The sequence below is a fragment of the Brachycentrus maculatus genome, unplaced genomic scaffold (genome assembly GCF_059751285.1).
Source record: "Brachycentrus maculatus isolate JH-2025_06_01 unplaced genomic scaffold, ASM5975128v1 h1tg000388l, whole genome shotgun sequence".
NCBI lineage: Eukaryota > Metazoa > Arthropoda > Insecta > Trichoptera > Brachycentridae > Brachycentrus > Brachycentrus maculatus.
Genome location: NW_028281137.1, coordinates 812,909 through 832,690, shown reverse-complemented (window position 1 = coordinate 832,690; position 19,782 = coordinate 812,909). Strand labels below are relative to the sequence as shown.

The 19,782-nt window shown below is 32.9% G+C and overlaps 2 protein-coding genes across 4 annotated transcripts; both read right to left on the bottom strand.

Annotated features, from left to right (window-relative positions):
- Window positions 1–9,136: 9,136 nt before the first annotated feature.
- On the bottom strand, window positions 9,137–13,120 carry LOC148303057 (uncharacterized). Its single transcript, XM_088270617.1, has 10 exons — window positions 12,857–13,120; window positions 12,140–12,282; window positions 11,932–12,046; window positions 11,697–11,843; window positions 11,540–11,591; window positions 11,364–11,457; window positions 10,540–10,726; window positions 10,001–10,130; window positions 9,616–9,821; window positions 9,137–9,368 (listed from the first exon to the last, which is right to left on the bottom strand). Exons 1-10 carry the CDS (start codon window positions 13,019–13,021, stop codon window positions 9,246–9,248), a joined length of 1,362 nt encoding a protein of 453 aa, XP_088126743.1. The 5' UTR covers window positions 13,022–13,120; the 3' UTR covers window positions 9,137–9,245.
- A 791-nt stretch (window positions 13,121–13,911) lies between these two features.
- Argl (Argininosuccinate lyase) lies at window positions 13,912–18,917 on the bottom strand. 3 transcript variants are annotated; one of them, XM_088270624.1, is made up of 8 exons: window positions 18,829–18,917; window positions 18,072–18,275; window positions 17,670–17,885; window positions 17,485–17,585; window positions 16,783–16,976; window positions 15,678–16,018; window positions 15,170–15,357; window positions 13,912–14,150 (listed from the first exon to the last, which is right to left on the bottom strand). In XM_088270624.1, exons 1-8 carry the CDS (start codon window positions 18,859–18,861, stop codon window positions 13,994–13,996), a joined length of 1,434 nt encoding a protein of 477 aa, XP_088126750.1. In that variant the 5' UTR covers window positions 18,862–18,917; the 3' UTR covers window positions 13,912–13,993. The 3 variants fall into 3 exon arrangements, with proteins under 3 accessions (XP_088126750.1, XP_088126751.1, XP_088126752.1); XM_088270625.1 differs by lacking the exon at window positions 18,829–18,917 and adding an exon at window positions 18,403–18,460 and having other exon boundaries at window positions 15,678–16,021; XM_088270626.1 differs by lacking the exon at window positions 18,829–18,917 and adding an exon at window positions 18,403–18,460.
- Between the last annotated feature and the right edge of the window lie 865 nt (window positions 18,918–19,782).

Sequence of the window (19,782 nt, the reverse complement as noted above, 5' to 3'; positions counted from 1 at the left end):
CTCCTTTCCAGATTCATAGAAATAAAAGTGGAATACATTTGATGGAATGCAGTTGACGCAAGTCAAAAAAGTTCAAGGTGAAGGTCATTTCTAGTGTAAAGGAAAGGCAATCCAAGTGGAATATAGGTAACATAGGAGAAGGAAAGGAGAATAGCAGCAATGGCTAGAGCACTTGAGGTTGCATACCCGTGTTCGTACGAGCTTATATAAGTGAACACTACCAATATATGAGAGTCCCTTAAGGATATCTAATATCGGTTTCCCAAAAAACTTTTTTTATGAACATAAAACAACAAAATTAAAAAAAGCAAGGTGAAACAGCAGCTGTTTAAGTAAGCTGCTTACCCTCAAACTAAAATAGCTAAATTTGATTGTTAATTAAAAAAAACACAAAACTAGTACAAATTGTATATATTGGGATTATATAAAGCAATATATCTGCTAGTATTAAACGTGATTTTTCAACGAATGCACCTATAGTATTACCTACACGATAACAATAAATTTTAATGTTTTTCGTGATTATCTACAGTTTCAAATGATAAAAATATTGAAATAAATCATTTAAATTTAAAACGTAAATGTTACGTTTAACATAAACATATGCCAATTTTAATGTTATGATCTACGAATATAAGGATGTAATGAGTACAAAATAGCGCCTCATAACGCGCCAAAATAACATAATTTTTTATACATTTTTTTGGAAACTGCAGATTTTGCGAATATATTTCTTGTGCTTGTGTTGGCTCGATTGATTGGCATGATTTTAAATGGAAGTAATATTAATATATATATATAAAGCGTACGCACATATTATGATTGTATGTTAGTGTTACAAAAGTTCGCACGATGTTTTATTGTATGAATTATTCTACGATTTCCGAGCATAACATTTTTACAGCGAATACTGCATTCAAACACTACAATACCATTGTTTTGAACAAGATATGTAAATTTTATTTATTTTTTATAGAATTAACATAAAAATTCTTTTGAAAATAAAATTATTATTATTATTATTAAACCTTTATCCGCACCCGATGGTGCATAGGGCACTGCAGCACATGAAGGAAAGGTGATCAGCCCTCCGCTTCAGGAACCAGTCCAGGGTAATATTGAATAAATTCTTCTTCTCCGTCTTAATCCTCATTGCTGAGGGTTGTGACCCTTGCAGAAGCAATGACTCTTCTCCAGTTATCCCTTGACTGCGCTGCACGTAGCGCTCCAACCACTGAGGTGCCTGCTGCTGCCTTAATTTGATCGGTCCATCGTGTGGGGATCTTCCTCTCCCTCTCTTTCCCTCCAGGCTACCGATCACAACTAGTCGTTCCAGGCTATCCTCGTTGCCACGCGCAACGTGTCCAAAGAACTGGAGAATCCGTCGGGTACAGATATTGGCCAGAGACAAGCCATCCAAGCGTAGTTCCTGGCGAATGGACTCATTGGTGCGTCTAGCTGTCCATGGAATTCGGAGCATGCGCCTCCAACACCACATTTCGAAGGCATCAATTTTTCTCCTTTCTGAATAAATGAATTGAATAAATACTAGAGTGAAAATTCACTTTTATTTATTTGACCCCCCTGGGAACCGAACCCGGGACCTCCAGTACGGTAGCCCAGCGTGCTGACCATTACACTACGGGGGCGGGCGAGTATAGAAAAATATAATGAAGTCCCGATAAATTACTATTAAAGCAGTCTCTCATCAAGTACATTAATATAAATTATAATTGTAAAATTTTACAACGAAAACGAGCAATATTTTTTTAATGAGATTATCAAACAAAATTCAACCAAAATGTGAAGAAAAAAATCTGTTGAAAACAATTAGAGCAAAAAGAATAATATTGTATAAAAATAATCAATAAAAGAAATCTCTTATTCACAAGCAATTTGAAACAGAAGATGTATTATATGTTACCAAGATTTGTGTAGGATTTAAATTCTTTCGGTAAAATATATTTTCTTATAAATGGTACTCGTACATAGTTTACACTTTTTATTAATTTATTTTTCTTATTAAGCCTCCACTCGTTTCAGAGTGATTGAACTACTCCTGAAATTAGTCCGTCAAGTGCAGTGAATCTAGTAAAGTAATCATGTTCTTATCGTAAATACATAAAGCACGGCACCATACACTGTGAACGTGTGAACGCATCGCCCAAATCCTACGTTCGAAGACTACAATGGATCTTTGTCAGACGAGAGGAATATCTAATTTAACATACTCAACCTATAAAGGATTGTATAAGACTTGTTTTGTGTTTATAACAGCCGATATAATAAATATTTTCATTCATCATTTTCTTTTGGAAAACTCGCCTTCGAAAAAACGTTATTTTCGTAAGTTGGCAATGAATGACGTCACAGAAACGATGGAGTTATTTTAATGTTGGTGTCATTGCTAAATTATTGGCGGCTCTATTTGTTGATGTCTATGGTCCACCCTCCCACCCCCCCTTCGCTCATATTTGTATAACCAAATGGTAGTGTAGTGGTAAACAAACAATCCATACTACTACTATTACAGCTCTATAGACCATAGACAATAACCATATGACGTCATAAAACGTTCGATGACGGAAATTTGATGACGTATGCGAACGCACGTTTTTCGTTTTATTCAAATATCGAAAACTTAAACTTCAATATCTCCCTTAGTTCCCTACAGTTTTCAATAAGAATGTTATCGATAGTCTTGTGATTTTTCATATTAATTTATTAGCCAATAATCCACCATCGTGACAAAAGCCTATTGTAGCGTTGATCGTATAACAATAAATGCCTTCATATTGAACATAGTGGTACATCGTAGCACTACGCAATATTACTATATTTAACAATATTTTTGTAAAAAAGCAACAAAATACTCATTCGACATAATACTATAATATGCATGAAGGATCTCGACTTAAGACCACTCAGGAACGTATCTGGTTGTGGCCGTATGTGGGGCTGACGTGGATGAGTATCCACCTACCTACTTGCTCGTATACCTATGCCTAAGCGACAGAGTCCTGCTGCATTCCGACTAGCATTAAAACTAGATATAGTTTTTTCATTATTTATAAACTACTACTGGTTGTTCTTGTTTTGTTTCACTTGACCAATATGTTGCAGAGTTGTATACGTGACAAACTTACATTTTAGGCGTATATATTAATAATACAAATTACAAAGTAAATAAAAAGACAACAAATTACAAGTAAATACATTGTTAAAGTTGTAGAAGAATTCCGCTTCTGAAACCCCCTTAGAGACATGGAACAGATCAATATCCATCGTGATATTGTTCAGCATAGCGGTAGCTTTTACTACAGGCATAACCATCGACAGGTTGGTCCTGTATATAGGAATGTGAACCAATCTATGCCGACGCTGTCTTAGCTAACTATCGGGAACATACAGACCAATGCTCCGCATAATTTCAGGATTATCGATCATACCGCGCAACAATCGATAAAAATGCGCTTGGGGCTTATAAAACGCTTAATCCACCACTGATTGTATATATCTGCCTAAAATATGCTAGATATAGGTTTTGTATTTAGTATTCATACACAGTAATACTACTGTGTATGGAATAGTTCGATATCCAAAATTATAAAGTATTTTTAATAAATTATCAGTCACATCTTATACTATGACGTCAAAATTATATATCGTCAAAAATACTAATTTATATTTAATATGGTCTTTTTGCATATAAAATTTAGTACCAAATATTTATTGTAATATTGGATGTAACGCGGTGGAACGGCGTTCCGGTACTTTTTTTCAGATATTTTTTTATATATGTATGTATATATATATATATATATATATATATATATATATATATATATATATATATATATATATATATATATATATATATATATATATATATATATATATATATATATATATATATATATATATATATATATATATATATATATATATATATATATATATATATATATATATATATATATATATATATATACATACCTTTTTGGTTTAAAAAAAGCTCTAGTAATATGTTATGTATGCCCTCCATAGCGAAGTGTAAAAATAAGATTCCGGATTTTTGGGTGAGAAACACGTATTTATCACTCGCATAATGCACATAAGTAGGCAGATTGACTGACATTTGGAGTGCAAAACGTGAGTACGTTACTTCATACTATTTAAAAATAAATAAAATACAGAATCTAATCAACAAGCCTCCGTGGTATAATGGTTGGCGTATTTAGCGACCGTGCTGGATGTCCCGGATTCGATTCTCAAGGGGGGTGAAAATAAATATTAGATAAAGTGCGGATAAGGAAGAATCAACACGAACCTATCAAAAGTAAAAAGTGCGCGAAATTCGAGCATGAATATTAAACTGCATGATGACGTCAGCATCGTCAATTTACAAAATACTAATTTACAATATTTACGTTGTTTCTTCAAGGGACTCCTAAATAGTCAAAGTAACAAGGGCTAGTATGAGTGCAGGTATGTATTCCCGAGTGCCCTAGTCATTGCTGCTATTCCTACAATCCTCCACCACGCTTCTTTTTCCACACAACACCTATTATGACCTTCACCCTAAGTCTTCATTTGCGTTACCTGCATTCTAACAAATATATTCTACTCATATATCTGTGACTCTGACTGCAGGACTGAACACCTCGCTTTTACGTAATACGAGATCTAATGCAGTGTCCCGTACACCACCTGGGTGCGGATATAGAAAAGAAAGAAAGATTGTAGGTATCCATAAAAAGTAAATAAATTCGTGAATTGCGAGCACGAATGCTCGATGACTGCACGATGTCGTCACCGTCGTCTTGCATACATTTAAGAATTATTATTTCTAAACCATACAATTCAACGTGAACTGAACACGTTATTTACACGGAGTGCCATCTTCCATTATTAATATAATTATTCCACAAATTATAATTCTTTCAGATTTGAGTGGTGCCTATCTGCTACCCACTGCCCGCCGAGCGCGGGAACTCGAAAATAAAGGTTGACGTCATCGCTCTGTATTGCACGGGACGGCAGGAGGTGGGGTGGGGGGCGGTTACGTCATGCAGTATGGGAGTGACCGAGTGACTGCACGAGCATGAGGCAAACAGTTGAGATAGCTACCACAGATGAAGGTACCTAAGAATTTCACTACATGGCTAGGTAATGTTATACACACACACACACACACACACACACACACACACACACACGTGTTTCTAAATATATATATATATATATATATATATATATATATATATATATATATATATATATATATATATATATATATATATATATATATATATATATATATATATATATATATATATATATATATATATATATATATATATTCATATTTATACAGGGTGTCCCATAAACCAACGTATTCCTTAGGAATGTTAGGCCAGCTTATGACTCACCTAAAAATGAAAATATGACCTCAGTAAAAGTGCCTTAGTTTTCCAGATATTTCCACTTTCATGAATTTTGTGAACATCTTCGCCTTAGATCAGTTTTTTGAGTGCCACTTTTTCAATTTTTCATATTTTAGGATTCAAATTATTTTTCACAATACTGAAGAACTATTCTGTTGATCACAGTCCAAAATATTACCAATACTGGCTTGCCTTGGCGGAAAAAAAAAATATTAATGCCCGGTCAATGATTTTAAAATAAACCTTTAGGTAACTTTAACTCTTCACTCTGAAAAAAAAAATTACGCTACCTGGCAAGTTATTTTAAAAAGTTGTTCAATTTATGTCATTTTAAAAACTGTACAACATTTACAATGTTTTACTTTAGAAAAAAAGATATTTTATAATTATTTCATTTATTAGGAATTCCGATGTAAACAATTGCTTTGGTTTAGTAAAGTAAAAAGTGTTTTTGTTAAATTAAATTATTTTTGTGTTTTATTGTAAAACATAAATTAGAATCCTAAATTGTGAAAATTTGAAGAGGTGGCACTCAAAAAACTGATCTTAGGGGTAGATTTTCGGGAAGTGCAAATATCTCGAAAACTAAGGCACTTTTACTGAGGTCATAAACGGACGAAACGGCACACCGAAGGTCAAATCACGGCGGGGGCGTGGGTGGAAACAAGTTGTGGTCTATGTAGAAGGTCTAAAGGCCGGTATCCACACGGCCAGTAATTTAGTGCAGAACAGGTGGATACTAGCGTATAAATATAATATTTACAATTCACACAAAAAAATAATTTCCGTGCATTTATTTGTGATGAATTCATATTTAAAACTCATTAAAATTATAACCTTATCCGTATCTAATAGTGCATAGGGGACTGCATCGTTTATCGACGCAGCGTCTTATTGATCGTTAATTACACGAAGGCAAGTCGATTGTAAGGTCCAATCCAGGACCTACGTCAGGGAAAAAAATGAATGTGTGATTTTTCAATGCATTATTTATTTAAAATCACCCTTGACTGGTACGTAAATCATGTAATTTACTATGAAGTTAGCCCGTCGATAAAATTTAGTGCCCTATGCACCCTTTGGTGAGGATAAGGACTAGAATAATAAATAAAGAATTCTTTAATCTTTTGATTAGTGGAAAATATAACAAATAATTGTAGCCAACGAAATCTTAAACCAAATAAGTAAAGTTTATTATTATATGAGAATTATGGAACCTGCGTCATTTAGTGGTTAGTACGCTGGGTATGGTGTCGGGTTCAAATCCCGACGGGCTCTGTAAATGTTTTTTCACTCATTTAATATTCTTTCACTCGGTACGTAGGACTAAACACCTTACCTTCATGTAATAAACGGTCAAGTTACATTACATCAATCAAATACAATGCCCTAAGCGCCATTTCATGTGGATATAAGTGTCGGAAGGAGATGATATCTGTTAACTATGTAGCTTGCTAATTATTAAGTAGGTTTGTGTAATTTGCAGATACTGAAACGATGGTGTAAATGTTATACACATTGAGTAAAACGAATGAATACGGTAGGCAAGTATGTCATGTCAGTGTAAATAAAAATGTAAATATTCGTTTGCTCGATATCTTAAAACTCCTATGTTATTTACCGATTGCTTTCAATTGTCGGCATAACGTTGCATTTGAATTCGCGCGCGTTTTTACGTATCTTTAGTAAATGAAAATGTAACTGATAACAGATAAAAAATGCTTTTTAAGTAAAACAGTTATTTTACCGCAATGAAAGCCCCATCTGTTGAACGTAACTTTAACACACGCAATATTAAGCATTGTTCATGGAATAAAGCATGCTTCTTAACACTGCATTACTTAGATTTTTTTTCAGTGTTTTTTTCATATATTTCTAATATTTTCATTGCTTCACAAGATTTGTGAAATCACACATATGTATTATAAATGTGTGCTTTGATTATAGCAAAGCGTGGGCGGGTTACAGCAAAAAAAAAAACAGATAAGTACGTAACAAAAATTGTTAGGAAGCAGTATCATACTTGACAGGTTGGAATTGGGCTTAAGCTTTCTATGTGTTTTGCAGTCCGCTTGTTATCGCATATGTATTATTCAAATATTGTATTTATTAATAATATTTTACCCGTGAGTCACAAATAGTCACAACATTCTTAGACAATGAAATGAAATTTATATATATACATAAATATATATATATATATATATATATATATATATATATATATATATATATATATATATATATATATATATATATATATATATATATATTTATATATATTTCTTTATATATTTCATTATTTTTTATTCTTAATACTTCGTATTATGATACTTTAGTCGCTGGATAATTTATTATCTTAAAATTTTGTTACTTCCGTTAATATTTTTATTTGTTATTTAAAAAATTTATCGTTTTGAAAAAAGTAATAATTGTTGCAAAAAATTCATAATTACACATACCGCATGATAGTAACGTTGCATGTGTATGAGAATCTACTTGGATTCACCTAAGTAGTAAAATATGCAGTGTTTTTTAGAATATTTTACGTGAGGTTTTCTGTACAGAAACATTTTAATTTTGATATTTGTTAAGAAAGAATTACCAAAACATGAAAACGTATTCATTCAACGAATGCATAATGATATTGTCAGGAACAAAGTGAACAACTCGCCACCTACCTATGTTCCTTGACAGCAACGTGAGTCACCGATGACGTCACTCGCGCTGACGTAACGGTCGTATGACGTAATCACATCCCACTCGCCCAAGGTCCCTCGCGCGTTGGCGGGAAAAGGGAAGTAACGGATCCAGTGTTTACAACACAGGGGCTGCTTTTGATTGGGGATGCCATTTGTAATAAAGACGTATCTAGGTAACTACCTACGTACGTACGTAAGTATGAAAGTAGTCAGCTACACTATTTCGTAAGCGGATTTATAGGAAATATTATGTGAGATAATGTTTTGCCGATTTTAAATCAGTGTTTTGTTGTAAAAGGAACACTTTTTTTACCACTGTAGTTTATTTTATTATAACGACTAGTTTCGGAAGCTATGCTTCCATCTTCAGGTCTAAATATAAAGTTATATTTTACACTTAGAGTTTAAATTTAGACCTGAAGATGTCATATACGAAAGGTTAAACTAGTCGTTATAATTAAATGAACTCAAGGGGTAAAAAACAAGTGTTTTTCTTTTACAATTTCATCATGTCTTACCACAAAGTGAATGCCGAAACAATGAATAAAACAGTGTTATGTTAAGACATATCACATCGAATTATATGTATTATCGTAATTTCAATGTCTCCATTTGAGCTTCATAGTGATGGAATAAAACCTCGCAAGACTAAAATAAATGAGAATTTTTAAATTCTGAAAAGTCATATTTTTGGCTTAATGTGAAAATTCACTGAACCTTATGATTTTCTTTCTTTTATCGTATGGTTTTATTTTTCGACAAATTATGGGGCAGGAGATCTATAGCATGATATATTTTTTTTAAATCAGGTAAAATAAAACATCAAGTTGATAAGCATAATAAAAGTATAAAATTATATATATACATATATATATATATATATATATATATATATATATATATATATATATATATATATATATATATATATATATATATATATATATATATATATATATATATATATATATATATATATATATATATATATATATATTTCTCTTTGTTATCTATTCTCAACATAAATCAATAATCTATTGTGACAACAATCAAGTATTTTTTTATAATAATGTGTTTGTTTATCATTTGATCTTCATTACTTCAGCAAAAGTTTTCCTAGTGGCTGCTTTGAAATAGCTCCCTCTTCATAGATCAACTGTCCGCGTAGATACGTTTTAAGTACTCTACCAGTCAATTTCATGCCCAAATATGGAGACACCTGAAACATAACAACAACAAAAATCTGTTGTTTTTATTTCTTACAATTAAAAAAAAAAAAACTTAATTTTTATAGTTACAATAGTTTTCTTCAAGAGGAACGTGTACATGTTAGCAGGATGCAGCGTACGCAAGCTAGTACAAATATGGATATGCAATCCCGAGTATCCTTGGCATTGGTATGAAGTTGTTCTTAATTTTAAAAAACACGCAGGATTTTAATGTTGTGGGTGAGAAAACAAACATACTTTATTCTTGTAAAGAATGGACTCCTTAGTTACTACGAAGCTGTCATCAGGATCAAATACAATCAGGTCAGCATCAAGCCCCTCCTTGATAGTCCCTTTGGAGTGGTGTAGGGAGCACAGCTGCGCGGGGGCACTGCTCATGAGGCGAGACACTTGCATCAAGTCCAAACCTAGAGCAGATGCTCTAGTCCACACTAGAGATAGTCCTGTGGAACCGGTAACACAAATTTTACTTAGAAAAATAGTAACTTTCACTTGAATGCGGTCAGTATAGTATGTATTTAGGTTTTGACTAATAGGATATGAGATCTGATACGCTCCTTTCCGATTCATAAATAAGAAAGCTATTTTGTATTTTTTAGGAAAATAAAATAAAATTTCTGACCAAACTGAAGAGATGAGATTCCACCCCAAGCTTGGAGGAAGCTGCTGGTTTTCAGTACCGGAGTGCACGGAGAGTGATCAGACACAACCATATCAATGCCTCCTTTCTTCACACACTCCCACAGTGCATCCTGTAATAAAAAAAATGTAGATAATTATGGCAGCTTATATACAAAATACATACTTAATGGGCTTCTTGTACAGGAAACTTTCAAACACAATTTTGTTTCTTTTGATGGCATGTACCTGAATAACTGGAATAATACTTAAATTGAGATTTTTATACAAAGACAAATTATTGATTGAAGATGTCAATTGCTACTTAAGCATAAACAAAATATGGAGCGATTTAGTATACATTCCGATTTTATCTTTCAACCCCACAAAATAAGTGACTTTTGTTTACTCCAGAGAATTTTTTTAGTTAAAAATCATTCTTAATAACTCTTCCCTATTATTTATTATGGTTTTATAAGATGTAATTTTTATTCCAAATCAATTTATTAATTTTATTTTGCTCAATAAAAGTGTCTGTCTTACTCTGTTCTTAGAATCTCTGACAGGAGGAGCGCACTTGAACTGCGTAGCTGCAGAAGGAACTGTTTCTGCATCAAGAGTGAGATAGTGGGGACAGGTCTCGGCAGTGATGCGCACGCCGCGTCTGCGGGCCTCTTCTAACACAGGCACACCGAGGGCTGATGACACGTGCACAATATGGTAGCGTGCTCTGAGAATATACACAAATATTTGCAGTATAGGGATTGTACATAAATATTATAGTACATAAATAAATATTATTTCCTAGTCATGTTATCATTTTTGCTATTTAACAACCAAAAAGAAAAAGTACATAGGATATGAACTTTGCACTTCTTCATATTGTTTTTTATGCAATATCATCAATTATCAAAATAATAAAGAATAATAAAATATTTTTTTAATACATATCGTCTAATTTATAAATACAGTATGACCCCATTTAATGCTGTTTCTGTGTTACGCGGTTGTATTGGTACTCTCCAAAAATGTGGATGATTTTGTTGCTTTGATACATGCATATAGTCTCAGGATGCGTTTGATGTCATCTAAGAAATGAAACAAGTATATGTTAACATGTTAATATGACCTTGTTTAAGGATATTTTGTACAGCGCTGCAATTAATTTGAATGTGCCTGTGTTTTTTTTTTAAATACATAATTGTCTTTCAAGAATGAACTTATATCAGGTGATTTAAAATTCCTTTTTTAAGATAACAGTCATGGAAGATTTGTCTTTGAAATGTACCAACATGGAGAAAATAAGTTTCACTATTGTTTTCTTAGGGAGACTGATATTTATGATTGATAAATACTGCTGTCCCTACTTATATTTTTCTGTCATTTTCATTATAAGCTTTAAAGCTTTTAATTCCATTTCTGGTGGCCGTGATGATAGGTAGGTCCCATATTCTTCTGGATCTAAAATTTTACATCAAACACTTAAATACATGAGATGAAATATACAAATTATCATTTAAAAAAAAATATTTAAACTACTTACTGCCCTGAGATGTTGGTTCATGTGGGACATCTAAATCGCATTCTGCATGGAACTACAAATAATAATAAAAAATATATTGAAATTAATATTTGTCACTTGCTAAAGTAAGTTTTATGTAATGACAAAAATACATATAAAGATAAATATTATTACTTACTGCTAATACAGAATCTGTATTTTGTAAAACTTGTAAAGCCAATTCTAAATCTTCCTCAGTTACATTAGGAAACTCATCCACTCCACTCGGGCAGAGGAAACACTTGAAACCGACAACTCCTGCGGCTATCATGTCCAACAGTTCATTCTAGAAAAAAAAAATGCCAACCCTCAACAATCAATCAGTGTGAAATTCAAATCGGGTTAATTATTCCTAGTGAGATTTTTTTAAATACCTGATTATTAGGAACGACCCCACCCCAAAAGGCTACATCCACAAATACAGTTCCTCGAGCAACATCGGCTTTCATTTGAAGATTTTTTAGAGTCGTAGTTGATGGAATTGAATTTCTGCGGAACATTATAACATTATGTGGGGAGTAAGAACACATAATGTACATTGAAATCTTCTATTATTTTTGGACAATAAAACAAAATACTTACAGCGGCATATCTGCAATGGTGCAAACTCCCCCAGCAGCTGCAGCTTTAGTGGCACATGGGAAGTCTTCCCAATCACTGCGACCTGGACTATTTACATGCACATGGGAGTCCACCACTCCTGCCATTAGAACACCCCTTGTCACCTGTTATTATTACATGACCCAACTTAGCAAAATATATTTTTTTAAATGGAGCACACTAATGAAACTTTCTAAGAAAGGGAATAATCTTTCTATTTGAATTTGTTTATTTTGTGACTCTTCCCTACTCTATGAAGGGTGAACGCCCCCCCCCCCTCAACCACAGTAATTTGTGTTCTAAAGGCAAAACCAATATTGTATATGTTTATATTTTAACTAAATAAATAAATACAATTTCGATATTCATATTATAATTTGTGTTCTAATGTAAAGTACCCACATATTTAACTTTTTTTAAAGTGGCAATATTTTTCTATAATTCAAAATGTTCCAAACTCAAATCGAAATTTAAATGGTAAGTGGATTCAAACTCGATTGGTAAATTCGGTTTTGGATGATCGGTTATAATTTTTCTGTCTAACAAAAATATTGTTTTATTACGAGTCATTCATAAAAAAAACTGCATATATTAGGAAAATGGGTCATAAGTAATAAATAATTATTTAATGTACTAATTAAGTCAATGGAAATGTCATATTTTAAAATATTAGGTACTTACATTCCTAGGCTTACTAACCTCTATTAATTGTATTGTTTTCGGAAGGTTCCGCCATTCTTCTTCGTGTGTTATAACTTTACATATTTTTCCTTCCGAATTTACAACCACTCCTCCGCCAATAATTTTATTTTCCAGGATAATTTGACCGCATTTGAAAACTACAATTGGCTGTAATGTCGCCATAGCAACGAAAATAAATAAATGTGCCGACCTGTGGCAAACGTCAAATAAACACGACTGACACTGACAAACGGTCGGTTTTTCAATGTGATTTCCTTATCTAAGTTTACTTTGAGCTTCTAGCTCCTTCATTAGATAAATATAATGAATGTTACCTACTTTTTTTATCACGCACAATACTGATACCTATCTTTTTTCTTAAGGTTATAACGCGAGATGAATAAAAAAAATAGTAAAAACTTATATACCTACCTATAAAAACGGAAATACAAATTTAATATTTAGAAATGCATCTACATAATTCTACCTAAGTATAGCTTATATACATTTTTACATCACTAAGAAATTTGGAGTAAGGTCCTATAATAATATTTATTGCCAATACCCAAATCAACCAGCTGCCTGACAAATATAAAATAAAAACCATCCGGGGATCCAAAATAAATGATCTGAAAAATTACTTTACGGAATATATATATATGTAGGAATTAGTCATATTTTCTTGTTTTGTGTTTTTATATTTTTTCATTTGTTTCTTTTCGATATGCTTCTTATGCCTATTTCTTGTTTTTATTTTTTGCCATGTTTTAGTATTAGTTTTAGTTGTTTAAAAAAATATTTTTTGTTACTTTATTATTTGTGTGTTGTGTGTATTCCATCGAATGTTAAAAAAAATGGTTAGTGGCACCAGCAATCATGACATGGACTTGAGTTACAGGAATATGTAAAATATGTTTTGACAAGTAATATTTTTATGTTGAAAACAAATTACTAAGCAATCTTTGGCTGCTAAAAAATAAAAAAGGTGAAGTTTCACCGCTCAGAATGGAATGGTCTTACTATTGATAATTAAATATATTCAGTAATTGATTAATTTGAAATAAAAATTAATAAACCATTTAAGGCATTTATTTTATTTGTGCATAATAAGTCAATTATTTATATAATTTAATTTACAGAAAAATAAATTAAAATCTACAAGGTAGTTTCTTGTTGCTGCCCTTGCAGCCAGTGCTCGAGTGAAGTTATCTGCTCCAATACAGCGGCTCGCGAAGTTCCTCCCGTAACCGCTAGTTCCTCCACGGCCGCTTCGTAATCCCAAATTTCCGATAGGTCACCAGAGAGGTGTTCACTAAAAAAATATCATAGAAGTGGTGTTCTCCAAAGAAATTATTGTTGAATTCATTTTTAAATCAATAAAACAATTATAAATTGTTAAAAAATAAAATATAAAGTCAATGTTTTGGTTTGAAGATTTAAAGACTGCATACTTTGAAGTACTCTCTTATGGGAGATTTTGTCCAGAGGTTTTTTGGTAGACATATATATCTGAGTGTGTCAGGCACTCCATTATCTGTGGTTCTTTCTAACTCCTAGGCATGGTTGACTTCTTAGCCTTAAAGGTCTCGTGCACAATAACAGCCTATAAGTTCACTAACTAGTATGAGTACGGGTATGCAATCCCGAATGTACTAGCCATTACTATTTTACTCATTTCACTACCTCCTCTTCATTCCCTTTTCCATATGGCATTACTGCTATATGGACATAGATTTAAGACATAACTGTTCTTAATGCTGAGCTTCTTCACTTATCTATTTCTCATCAAATATATTCTACTCATATATCCATGAATCGGAGGCAGGACTGATCGTCTTACCTTTGTGTAATTAATGAATCAGTGAACACTACTACATCACCCTGATACAGTGCTCCGTACACTATCTGGGTGCAGATAGTAGTCAGATAAGAAAAAAAGATAATGAGCAGTGTCAGAGGAAAGGATCAGCAAGTTAAGCTGGAAAAGGGAAGAACCACATTGCAGATATATTTTATGATTAATGTTTCAAGTTGTAAGATAATAATGAAAAGGTTGTACCCTACAGACTGAGATTTTTTTTATACAATTTTTTAATTTTAAAACATATGCCACACACATAATAAATATTATCAATTTTAAATAATCACTACGCCTCAACTGTGGGGCCACATGTTATCTGACCTAGTATTTTATGGCCCCATGTTTGGGGCTGTACGCACGGAGAGGTTAATAGATAAAAGGAAACTGAGAACAAAATCTCACAAAGCGAATGGATGACATATAATAATTTTTGTAATATGACTCGGTAACATAATAAATTTTTAGTTCACCTTATGTCTGACAACTCTTGAGCAGTCAACACGTTGAGCGGCACCTTGCGTGCACCGGCCTTGGCCACCACAGCTCCTGCGATGTGGTGAGCATTACGGAAGGGGACACCATGCCCCACTAGCCAGTGGGCCAGTCGGGTTGCCAACTGATCTGTTTCTAATGCTGCATAGCACTTTGCTTCATTTACCTATTCATTACAAAAAATAAATGTTTTTAATAAAAGCGTGTCATTTGCAGCTTTCGCTGACTTTTGAAGCATTAATATGGGGTGATGTTCATGATTTCAGACAGTAGAATTACAATGTGTAAAAGTTGTTAAGAAATGTAAACTACACAAATTATGAAAGAAATAAACTTTCCTCCCTTCACAGTAAATTATACAAGTTTCATTGCTTATTAAATAACATGTATTTGATTGACTAATATGTCATTTATTGGGATTATTCTTTGGCATGATCTTTCATCATCAGGCTGATGATGATAAAATACAATATATTAAACACTTACTGTTAATGTCTCAACTGTTCCATTTACTACTTCTAAAACTTGACATATTGTATCAAAAGATTCGAAAATCATTTTCTTATCTCCTTGTAGATCCTTATTATAAGTTGATGGTAAAGCGTGCAGAGTAGTCAACATGGCCGTCGTGTTGCCCAAAAGGGAAGCTACAGCCGCTCGAGCCAGTTCTAAACCATCTGCATTCCTTTTCTGTGGCATCAAGCTGCTTCCCGTGGAGTATGCATCACTAATTCGCACAAAACCAAACTCTGATGTGCTGTAGAGGATCAAATCCTGAGCGAGTCTACTTAAGTGTGCTCCGCACAAGGTGCACCAGAACAAAAACTCTACTGAAAAAGTTAAAAATAATCTATTATTAGCAAAATGGAAATGCTTCTGTAGTTCGTATTATCAATGCTAGACCTACATAAGTTTACTTGACACAGGCACCTAGTCAGTTGCTTATAAGGGAAGACATAATTATATGTTTGTTCCTATGTATATTCCCGTATGGGATCTGGGCATTAGTTCCGGCATTGCGTCTTATGATGCACTGGATTTACTTCTTGAGAGCTGTATTAAATCCAATATTCGAGTGCAATAAAATAAATGAAACATATTTAAATAATCAACTGGTCAAATAAGAAGCTTGTAAATTGAAATAATGGGAGATAAATTCAAGCGAATTCTCCCTAATTCTATGGTTAAAAGGGAGAAGCTGTTGGAATGCTCATATCAGGTGTTTATCCTTTGCAGTTTATTTTTTATAAAAAATTTAAATCCTAATTCTGCCACCGGACACCCTATTCTTACATATTTCCTTTGTATAACATAATACCTTGCGTTTGTTGAAATATCCTATTTTATCTTATTTATCTTGTTTTATTGACATATTTATATAGGTACTTAATATATAATCCTAATTATACTCATATTTTGTTTTTACTCTTGACCATCTCAACGATAGATGATTGTGGACTATAAAGAAGTAATTCAATCATTACAGAGACAATGTTTAATATGTACATATACTGTTTTATACTAAAAATGAGTAAGATATATTGTTTGTCAGAACAAAATATTAATTTAAATTTATTTTAAATGAGCACACCTACAAAGTCCCTATTGCCAACTGCATGCATACTGTTCATAGATATATTGTTGAAGCCGAGCTTTTTTGCCATTTCCTTTCGGTCCACTGGAAAAGGGTTTCCTGCAAGTGCTCCGCTGCCCAGAGGCAAAGTTCCAATTCTAAAAACTGTGGTTTCCAGGAGCTCTGCATCACCATGCAAGCTCCAAGCATGACTGAAATATTAAAGCAATAATTTTGACACAAATGTTACATCTTTCCCATGTAACACTTCTAGTCCCAGTATCGGCTGATATGGTTGCAGAGCACCGAAAATGTGCATTGCCCATCACCACCATGACTAAAAATGTTACATGTATCTAATCAATCAAAAACGTTACTATTGATACTAGGCAAGGCTTGTACCTTATACAGGCTGAGCAGATAATGCTTGAACATAGAAGTAAAATTGAGAATAAAAACTTTTATAAGGAATTGCAGTATGAATGGTCCAAATAATTACAATATTGTATATTGATAAAACTGTACAAGGAAGACAAAAGGAGCAGAATCAGGTAAGGTGTAGGGGGAGAGGGAGAGGATCTAGGAAAAGTAATATATACCATAGTCAGGCTGCTTGGACAGTGCAGGAATTACCGAAGAATGATGTGTTATGTGAAGAAATGGAAAGTGTTCTTAAATTATATGTAACTGCATAAGTATTGAAAATATACCAGCAATTACCTGAGTAAAAAATGACTCCATCGTATAGGTTGTGCTCTTTGCAAATGCGTATATCCGGGCATCAAAAAATTTATTTCCCCTTTTGCTCGGGCCACTATTGTCTTTAAATCAAATAAAATATTATTATGAAATTTGTTTTAAATATTACTGACAGTGTTTACTAATTTATTAAGAGCAGTGTTTACCTTCAAAAGTGTCTTGATCATTCTCTGTATGGTTGGAATGTTATTAAGCAACCAGAGTCTGGTATCAGTGGTAGCTTGGTCATTGCGGCTCCGTCCTGTGTGCAGTCTGCGCGCTGGTTCTCCTATCAGCTCACCGAGTCTCCTCTCCACAGCCGTGTGGACATCTTCATCAGTTTCAGCGAGAACCATCTTTCCCTCTTCCCACTCCTGCTCTACCTTGATATATATTTTGCCATGTAAATAGTTTGTAAATGTTTATAAGAATTGATGAATATAAGAAGGATATTACTCAAAAGAAAATGGAGGCAGACCAGGAGGAATTATGAATTGATAATAGGAAACAGAAAATAATATACGAAATGAAATATTTCAATATTTTACAAATTTATCTGAAATAAATACCTTTTTCAGACCTTCTACAATAGCTGTACAATCATCATATGTAATTACTTTTGCCTTTAACAAGGCTTCTGCATACACTTGACTCGCTCTAATGTCTTCTTTATACATTCTTTGGTCCACATTTATAGAATTATTAAGAACAACTAAACAAGGGGCTGTGTTTCCAGAAAAACAGCCGCCCCATAAACGACCGCCTTTAGATTTCTACAAAAGCCGAAAAAAACTCTTTAAGATTTTAAATTTCAATAGATCAAAATTCACCTGTCACTTAATAACTACATCCCTTTTAAAAGGAGTTTTAAATTATCAAACAAATGTTATTCATTTTTACCTTTGACATTGTTGATTGAAAATAATAAACTGAATATTAACGGCTACACAAATCATATGCTTGCATCAATTCATTTATAACTTTCATCTTATCAAGAATAAACATAATTATTTTTATCTGTATCTGCAGACTCAAAAGGTCACGAGGTCAGCACATTTTAAAGTTTCTGATAAACATAATGTTCTACTTATCTGAAATACTTCAAACAAGATTTGATCCATTCATGTGTAGTCAAACTTTTGTATTGTTTGAGTTTGCTGTATTTGTACATCATTGCAGATATACAAAAAACTAAAAATTCAATAGAATGATCACAATTCATTAATGTAATGAGACCATAAATAAATACTTGATCTTTATTTTAATAATTGCATTCATAAAACTTTCGGTTAATTATTATATTATAGTCTGAGCACTAGAGCTAACCAGTTTATTGAGGAGATCCATTAACATATCCATCAACGTATTTATTACAGTAAATTGTATTTGATACACTTTGAATAAAATAATGTTTTCCCAACTAATATTTTCAATAAATGATTTATTAAAACAAAGCCTGGGTGAAGCTGCTAACATAATAATATTTATATGGCCCGTTAGCTCAATAGGTAGAGCACCAAGATCAAGTTCTTCTTTTTCTCATTCTCATTTTCACCCAAAGGTGCACATAACATTACATCGCATCGTCAAAGTGTAACAAAGTGATCAGTTATGCACTTCAGGTAACAGATCACAATGATATAAAATAAATATTGGAGGGATAAATAATTATTTTGATAATTTTTGACCCCCCTGGGAAACAAATCCGTGACCTGCACGGTAGCCAAACACGCATTTTTTTTAATGAAAATATTCATTCTCAGCATAGTAAAGATTTGATTTTTTCACATACTGCATTACTTCTTATTTGATATCAGAATTACCCTTATTTATGGTTATTATTTTTCAACATAAATAATCCCCATGGCAAAGTCTTGGCAGTCCTTCGGTAACCAACCAAACCTGAACTGGTTCTTATTACATTATATTGACATTTACATTTAGGATACCTGATGATACCATCACATGTACAAAAATCTACCTCAAAATGCAAACGTAATGTTGATAGTAAGATTCACATGGAAATATTTCTCAGCTCTCTTTATCACAGGTCACAGATTGTTGTTACTGACTAACTAACCATCACGCTGCTTCACCGCAGAGGTAGGCAAAGAGAATAGAATGCCACACAAACCTGTCTTTTCAAACAATCTTCGCCTCTTTCACATTCATGCATCTCCTCGTACATACTCGCCGATTATTCCGACTCCTGAAAGCAATTGACTTCATTCGCCTCATTATTTTGTTTTATTGTTCTTTTTTCACTCGTTTCATTCACAT